Source organism: Prunus avium, chromosome 2, assembly GCF_965620075.1.
Source record: "Prunus avium chromosome 2, drPruAviu1.hap1.1, whole genome shotgun sequence".
Classification (NCBI taxonomy): domain Eukaryota; kingdom Viridiplantae; phylum Streptophyta; class Magnoliopsida; order Rosales; family Rosaceae; genus Prunus; species Prunus avium.
The window spans coordinates 5,544,287-5,553,382 of record NC_142285.1 but is presented as its reverse complement, the minus strand read 5'-3'; the positions used below and the strand labels follow the sequence as shown (position 1 = coordinate 5,553,382).

Sequence of the window (9,096 nt, the reverse complement as noted above, 5' to 3'; positions counted from 1 at the left end):
TCCGATATCATTTGATCACTCAATTAAATTATTGAAAATTTAGTACTTTCTTGAAGCATCGTGTTCATTGATTTTGTTGGGCACTATTAGATGTCTAAATGGTTTCCGATTAATCTAATTTTTTGTAAGGATGATCTATGAATGAAGACTTAAAAAATAGATGGTTTCGATTGTTGAATTTTTTTTTGTAGGGTACCCTGAGGGATCCTTCAATAGAAGGGAACTGTATATATATATAGTTATTCTCTCATTCGAACATCCGTACGTTATTATCATGCAGACGCCATTCTAAACCGGGAGGAAATAATGGAGGGGTAGTAGAAAATACATGGTGTTCGTACGGTAATCACATTTGAACGTCAGCATAGAGAATTTCTGTATATATATATATATATATATATATATATATATATACACCTAAAAAATTCATAATTTTTTTCTATAATTACCAACCTCATTTCTACATAATTTCCCACATTTTTTTTTCTTCATCCTTCTATGTAATTTCCAAAAAAACAAAAAAATTCTTACTCTTTTCATCATTCTTCATAATTTCTCACAATTTTAAATAAGGTCTAAAGTAGTACTTTAATTAAATTATTCAAATTATTTAAAGAATATAATAAAAACTAATAAAATATTGAGGGATCTATGATTTATCCCTGCACTGCTAAAGACAATCAAAATATAGTCCATCACTATTCTTTTACTATAAATGGTGGGCTAAATTTTATAGGTGGGCTATATTTAGCCCTCCACTATTGGAGATGACCTAAGAGGATTGCACCTAAAAATTGTAATTCCTCTATAAGGCCATCTCTAGTTATAGGGCTAAATGTAGTTTAGGACTATAATTTTAGCTTTTCAAATATTAATTTTTTAAACAATAGTGCAGGGCTAAATGTTTTCATCTCCAGCCATGTAGGGCTATATTTTAAGGTCATATCCATATTTTATTATTTTGAGAAAAACTACGGTAAAATCGTCATACATTCGACTACAATGTGAATAACAAAATAAGTAAAGAGAATAAAATTGTAGGAAATGGTTGAATGAAATGAGTGGGGAAAACATTTGACAAAAAAAACGACAGGGAAAAGTTGTGAATAAGTAGAGAATTTAAATATATTTAAAAGGTTAAAAGCAACAAAATAATAATAATTACGACTAGCAGACATCAGCATGCCTTTAATATCTACCTTTGGATCACAATGCACAAGATGTTCCCCTTCTCACGCCAACGCGTGATACTTTCTCGTATTTGGGCAACACGTGTTGGGTCTGCACACAAATTTGGCATGGGCGACAAGTGGCTTGGGAGGATGGCTAAAGGACTAAATATAGCTCTCAAAATTTGGCCAAAATTTTTTTGGCCCATAATTGAAGATGAATTTTGCATGTTTTGAGGGCTACATATGGCCATGGCTAGAGATGGCCTAACAAAGAAATTGTAATTCCTCTCCTAAGGCCCAATTTGGGATTTCTGTCACTTAAAAAAAAAAAAAAAAAAGAGTTTCTTTTGCTATGCTTTGAAAATAATTAGCTGTAAAATAAAGCAGCTCCATGTTTGGTAAACAATATTTTTAAAGTGTTGTTAGTGCAAAAAACAGTGTTAAAATCATTTGGTAAATTTTAATATAAAATTATTGTAACTGTGAATAATGACTAAAATAGACATGATGTTGAAAGTGTTATGTACTAATCATGTGGTGGTAGTGGTGGTGATGAAGTGGAGGTTGTGATGGTAATGAAGGTGGAGTTGGTGGTTGTGGTAGTGGTGGTGGTAGGATGGCGGTTGTGGAGGTGGTGGTGGTGGTGGTGGTGGTGGTGTTGGTTGTGGAGGTGGTGGTGGATGTGGAGGTTTTGGAGGAGGTGGTGGTTGTGGTGGTAGTGGTAGTGGTGGTGGAGGTGGAGGAAATGGTGGTGGAGGTGGTGTTGGTTGTGGTGGTGGTGGCGGTTACGGTGGTTGTGGAGGTAGTGAATGTGGTGATACAAATGATGAAGTTGGATGTGGAAGTGGAGGTGGTGTCATTTTTTAAAAGGCAAAACGTCACTTTTGGTCCCTGTGGTTTACCACTTTTACTACAAAGGTCCATGTGGTTTCAATTTGATCATTTTTGCCCCTATGTTTTCAATTTAAGCAATTCAAGTACAATCCCCAATTTTTGTCAAATTAGGTTACTTGTTGAGGGGCATTTAAGTCCAAAAACAAGAAAGACTTAAATAAAAAATATAAAGAAAAGAAGAAAAATATAAGGGGAAGAGAAGCTGTCAGCCACACCCACACCCACCCCCAGCAGCCCACACGCCAACCACCACACACGCCCCAATCTCCCCAACCCAGTAAACTCCACCACCTCGATCTTGATGCCATAGAAGAACTTGGCTGCTATTTGAAGGTCTCGGAGCCACCAGGGAAGTTGGAGACTACTATTTGGCACCGGACTTCTTCTATTTTGTTGTTGTTCTGATCATGCTCTTCAATTTGGTGGGGCTGTGATCAGAAGCGGAGCCACAGTGGGGTCAATGGGGTCGCGCGACCTCTTGGACGCCATGAAAATAAGCCTAGAGGTCCCTTGGAGCTGCTGGTGCGACCTCTTGGAGCTGCCCACCAAGTGGTCGACGAAATGACTGAGAGAAGAAGAGTCTGCAAGCTGAAGAAGAAGGAAGAAGAAGATGCGCTCGACTCTGTTTTTTTTTTTAAAACAACCTAGGCAAAACGACGTCGTTTTGGCCCAGGGAGAATTTTTTTAAATGACCTAGCCAAAACTACGTCGTTTTGGGCCAGGTCTGAAATTTTTTTAAAAAAAAGCAAAAGAGGGCTAGCATCCTCTCTCCAAAACAGACCCGATTCCTCCTTAAACAAACCCCCAATTTGTTTTGTTTTCTCCTTCAAGGCTCCAACCCTAAGTTCCCAACTCAATCCCCCTCCCTCAAACCCTCAACTCCATCTCCTCCCTTGCTGCGGCTAGTGGGGTGCATTTGTGTTTCCGTCGTTGTCGTCGTGTGATGGTGCCACCAGCTACTCTCTTTGTTTTTGCTGCTTATTGTGAAATTTCACAATTCAAGTAAGTTCTAAACCCTATGTTGCTATGTATGATATATTTAATTTAATTGAAACCCAATTCATATTCAACTTTATTTTGATTATATTGGTGGTTTGATTATATTGTGAGTTTTTATTTTCATTATTTTGTAATGTAGAATATATTTATTTTAATTGAAATCCAATTCATATTTATTTTGATTATATTGATATTTTGTTTATATTGTGAGTTTTTATTTTCATTAATTTGTATATGTAGAATATATTTAATTTAATTGAAATCCAATTCATAATTATTTTGATTGTGTTGATGGTTTGTTTATATTGTGAGTATTTATTTTGTATATGTAGAATTATTATGGAACGGTTTTTTAAGAGAAAGTCATCATCGGATTCGGGTAGTTCGGCCAATGTTGATAGTTCAAATAATGTTGGTAGTTCAAGAACTCCAAGTTCAAGAGAAAGTCAGTTAGATGGTGTTTTGGGTAATCTTCAAGCGGACCCTGGATTAAGAACTCGAATGATAGATTATGATGCTAATATGAGAGATGAGGTTCGAAGATCATATCTACTGATTGTTTATATTGAGAGAGATATTTTTACTTGTATTGAAAATGAAGCTATAATGCTACGTTTTCAAAATATGAAACCTCGTCGTTGACAATTATAGCTTGTAATGTTGTTTCCGTTATGAATTATGAATGAAATTACTATGATTTCATTTTCAATATTTTTTCCCACTTTTACACTAAGACCCCGTGTGGTAAGATTCCTGGCTCCGCCACTGGCTGTGATGGGTTCGTCTCTTTTTCTTTGATTACGTTGTGAAGCTTCCGACTTTTTGACATGAGAGGAAACTGAGGGCACTTCAATCGGTGCCTTTTGTATTCTTTTGCCATATATTTGTTTTGTATTTATCCACTTTTGTTGGCTTGGTTGCATGATTATAACATCTCTTTTCAATCTATTTAGTGTAAAAGAGCTTTATGATGTATGGGATGGGAGACATGTGATTTGTACAAACATGAGACTCGGAGACAAAAAGCCATGGATATATGACTCATATGGATTGTTTGGCTATTGTTGTTGTGATATTCTCTAAGAAACAAACAATTCATCAAAGAGTTTTTTTTTGGGTCAACCTAGAGAAAGAAAGAGTACTGAAAGAGAAATGGGAGATTGGAATCGAAAAAAAGAAAAACGAGAAGCAGTGGCGGACCTGTGCAGGCGCAAGGAGGTGCACCTGCACCTTCGCTCGCCGGAAAACTTCATAAGAGATGCTGGAGTTGCACCTCTGCTCAGACTAGAGACGCACGCAAGGTGTTCGATGAAATGCGCAAATGGCCTGGGCCTTGCGCTGCTGGTGCTGCATGCTGCGCGCAGCGCGCGCTTCTTATTTTTTTTAACAAAGCCTGGCCAAAACGACATCGTTTTGGACCAGGGTTTAAAAAAAAAAAAACAAAAAAAAAAACAAGGAACACGTTTATATGGACACGGGTTGATAATTTTGATTCGTACGAAGACAGAGATGAAGTTTTCTGTTTTGCAATCAATCTACGATCTTGTAGTCTGCCAGATTTCCCCCATTTTTGTGTGGCTAGGCAGTATAGCTATCTCTTCTTTATATGTAGTGTATCCAAGTATCTGATTTTACTGAAATCCAAGATTTAGGATCTTTGTCAAATATGGTGGTCACTCCATTTGTACTAGTTTCTTGTAAACATAAAGATATTGGTGACCCCTTCTGTTAGATTTTTAGTAAATATCGAAGCCTGATTTCAATTTTAAAGCTTGGGCAATATCACAAATATTCAACTTCCAAGATTTGATTTTCCAAGCTAGGCAGAACCCCCAGCGCTTATTTCCTAGTCATATCGTGCTCCCTCTCCTCCTTCTCAGCCGCCTCCGTGGCTGGCACCAGCCAACCAACATGGTAGAATTTGATAAACATATGGCAATACTACCTCTCCTCAACATCCCCTACTGTTGTGATTATATTTTTATGCTAAGTGTTTTGTGATGCTCACTCCTAAGTCAGTATGTTAAAGATGAACTGTTGGTGTGGATGATGACAGTGATAAATTGCACCTCCGCTGAAAAAATCCTGGGTCCGCCGCTGACGAGAAGGGAGAGATATGGCGATGGTGGAGTTGTACCAGGTTGAGGAGATGGCGGAGAGTGTGGTGGTTGACGTGTGGGCTGGTTGTGTGGCTGACGGCTTCTCTTCCCTTATCTTTTGCCTTTAAAAAAAAAAATCTCTCTTTCTTGTTTTTGGACTTAAATGCCCTTCAACAAGTAATAGCAGTTAACCCAATTTGACAGAAATTGGAGATTGGAATTGTATTGCTTAAATTGAAAGCCACAGGGATAAAAATGATCAAAATGAAACCACAAAAACCATAGTGGTAAAAGTGATAAACTACAGAGGCCAAAAGTGACGTTTTTCCTTTTTAAAATGAATGATAGCATTTTGAAAACTAAAAATATTTATTAAATGTTTATTTATTCTTCTTTTGAAAGCAGTTTTGAAAAGTAACCCAAAGCCTGCTTTTAAAAACTGCTGTCACTAGGCCATCACTTTTAAAATAATCAGGATATTTTATTTTTACCAAACACCTTCAACTAGGGGTGGGCACGGTACGGTATGGTACGGTATGGAGCCCGTACCGCTACCGATACCGGAAATTTAAATCGGTATGATACGGTATGGGATTATCGTTTGTCAAAATTCGTACCGTGCCAAATCAGTATCGGTACGGTATCGGTACCATTTCGGTACCAAAATAACACAACTAAAAAATGAACCAATTCAATATTCAACATATCCATTCACCAAAATAAGTGATGTCTAAGTTACAAATTCAAATATTCAACATATTCAATATCCAAATCCTAATCAACATATTCAATATCCGTCAACATATTCAATATCCAAATAAACCAAATCAATATTTATCCATCAACAGATTCATCAAATCAAAATGGTTAAAACTCATGCCTTATGGCTTACAAACCAAAATAGTTAAAATTATGGAGGAGAGTGAGGGTTTGGCTTTGGCGTTTGAGAGGCAAGTGAGAGACAGCGAGAGAATGAAAATAAATAAATTATATTTCAGTACTATTCGGTACTGTACGGTATTGACCAGTACCAAATACTTGATACCGCTACTATACCATACTCTATTCGTACGGTACGGTACGGTACCGAATATCTCCCCATCCCAAATGAAATGGTATGAAATCGGTATGGTACGGTTCAGTTAGGGTACGGTTTCGGTATTTCGGTTTTAGATGCCCACCCCTATCTTCAACTGCTTAACTTTAAAGTGAAGCAGTTTTTTGGTAAAAAGACAATCCAAACGGGCCAAAAAATGATTAATTGGCTCCATCAAGCCCTAAAAATCTGCGGGACCATGTCGCATAGGATTAAAAATTGGAACCTCACAACACAGTGCTTGCTTTGACTTTTATTTGTAACTTTGACCTCAACTATAATACTAGAATATTCAACAACAATAAAACTATATAAAAAATAAGATTAAATTTATTTATTTATTTATTTATTTATTTTTTATTAAGTAGAGGGACAAAGCCCCCAAGAAACAGACTACACACTGATCTAAACATACCAGCCTAGAATGAACAATTCCAAGCAAATCATCAACAAAATAAGCACTTGACCAACTAGGGGATGCTCAAACACGCACATCCCAAGATCCACTTCCAATTAGCCAATTGGTCAGGAACACCATTCTTCTCACGAAAAACATGTTGAAGGGCACAACTGGGAAACTGCTGCATAAGGTCACCACAGCTCCAAACCAAAGCAGCTAAGGGATGCAAAGCAAGCATAGAAGAATTATGACAGAGATTGACTGCAGTAGCTGAGTCCCTTTCAATAATGAGACTACCGATGCCTTTCTCAAAAATTATTTATATTTTTGACCCTATTCAAATGTAGAGTAGACGATGTGTGAGCAGTGCGACATAAGTGTAGATGTCCCTGGCCAAGTGGAACTTGTACATCACTAGTAAGCCCACTAGTAAGCCAAAGACTACTAAGCCAAAGACTACACAGTGCGGCGAAGATCGTTGTGCCCTATTTTGATAACCATATTCATGACGATATGCCGTTCTACCATATTCATGACGATATGCCGTTCTACGTGAAATTATTTTGCCACCATAAATGCCCTCGTCTTCCTCAATTCTCTTCTCATATCCAACAACACCGCCACCGTGGCCGTTGCCGTCGTTTCCATCGTTGCCTCCACCTTCGGTCCCTACCACACGCCTCCTAGGCTCCGAAACCACCGTCCTGAACGGAGCCTACACAAACCCATGCATGACCCGTTTAATTAATAAAAGCGATTAAATTTTGAAACATAAAAAAAAAAAAAAAAAAAAAAAAAAATATATATATATATATATATATATATATATATATATATATATATATTTTGAGACAGGTGCGTAGAACAAGACAGGCGCACGATAGGAACCAGTGCGCACTACACACACCTGTTTGGCTTTTTCGTCGTTGTCTGTTTTCTCAGGCTGCTTTTTCTTGGTGTCGCTGGCGTCGTCTTTGTTGACTTTGCTGTCCTTTTTGGGCTGGGGAGAGACGAGGTCGACCTTATTCTTGGTCTTGGTGGGGTCCACTTTTCCGACCACCGTCAGCGCTTGGCCCTCAGATTTCACCGACTCAGCGCCTGTGTTGCATACATATATAATACACACAACTTAAAAACCAACCCAGAAATGAAACAAAAAGTAGAAACAGAGCATCATCTGAATCAAATTCCTTTGGAATATTACTTTTTCCATGCACCAAAATAGAGAAAATAAAAAGAAGACAATTTCATGAGGAGTAAAGGGAGATCAGAATCTGTGAAGACAAAATTTGAAGGAAATCTGATAAACTGGGATGCTTTTTGAACTGGGGTTGAATGATTTTACCTTGAAAAGATTTGACCCATTTGACAATCTTAGAGGCGATGGAGCCGTCCTCCTTCTTCTCACCCCCGTCGTTGTTGTTGGTGTCGTTGTTCTTGTTCTTGTTCTCGACGCCATTGTTCTTCTTCTTCTGCATGAAACCCAAAAACAAACACCAAAACCCATTAATCAAACACAAACCCATCAAGCAAGCGCAAGCATATAGAGAGAAAATAAGGGCTAAACCAAAAGATAGAGAATCAGAGGCGGATGAATTGGTCTCACCTTGGCCATTGTGAGTTTTTTGTGAAATTTGTGAGTTGAGAGTAGGAAACGCGGTGAGGGTAGTGGATACTTAAAGCCGAGTGAGTTACAGGGTCCGTTGTTGTGTGACGCCGGAGGTAGGTTCACTTCCTCAACCGGTTTATGTGACGTCGACCTCAACTATAATACTAGAATATTCAACAACAATAAAACTATATAAAAAATAAGATTATATTAAACTATTATCATTATTATTTTTATTAAGTAGTGGGGCAAAGCCCCAAGAAACATATTACACATGTGCACTTACACATGTACGTAGAGTTTTAGGCATTTGCATTTACACATGTACGTAGAGGTGTGCGTCGGTGGTACGCGTAGATGAACGTTGACATCGGAGAGTGTGAGAAACTTCCTCGTAAGTTGTAATTTTGGTGGACGGTGGGCTCTGACTGATTCAAAAGTTGAGAACGCGCTTATTAAAAAACAAAAACATTATATATATTGTTTTTTTATATAAAAATATTAGGGAAAGCCCGCACTTGGCTAGGGCGACCAGGGCCTGGGCCCGAGGCGCAGAAAAAAATAAAGTTAAGCTATATATATATATATATATATATATATAATATATGTATACAACCAAAAACATAAAAGTCCTCATACAAAAGTAAAAATAACTAAAAGAACCAGGCGTGCGTCCTTCCCTCCTAAAAACGCGCGCTAAAAGACCATATATGCCAGTAAATATGTTGTTTTTAAATCCTTCCAATAGCCATGTATTCCATATTTCTCTCCGGCTGCACGTAAAACCCATATTTCTCTCTGGCAGCACGTGAAACCCATATTTCAAT

General features: G+C 37.8%; 1 protein-coding gene across 1 annotated transcript; it reads right to left on the bottom strand.

Annotated features, from left to right (window-relative positions):
* Positions 1–6,579: 6,579 nt before the first annotated feature.
* LOC110759371 (uncharacterized) lies at positions 6,580–8,451 on the bottom strand. The gene is made up of 4 exons (XM_088248279.1): positions 8,267–8,451; positions 8,006–8,132; positions 7,568–7,758; positions 6,580–7,375 (listed from the first exon to the last, which is right to left on the bottom strand). Exons 1-4 carry the CDS (start codon positions 8,273–8,275, stop codon positions 6,998–7,000), a joined length of 705 nt encoding a protein of 234 aa, XP_088104405.1. The 5' UTR covers positions 8,276–8,451; the 3' UTR covers positions 6,580–6,997.
* Between the last annotated feature and the right edge of the window lie 645 nt (positions 8,452–9,096).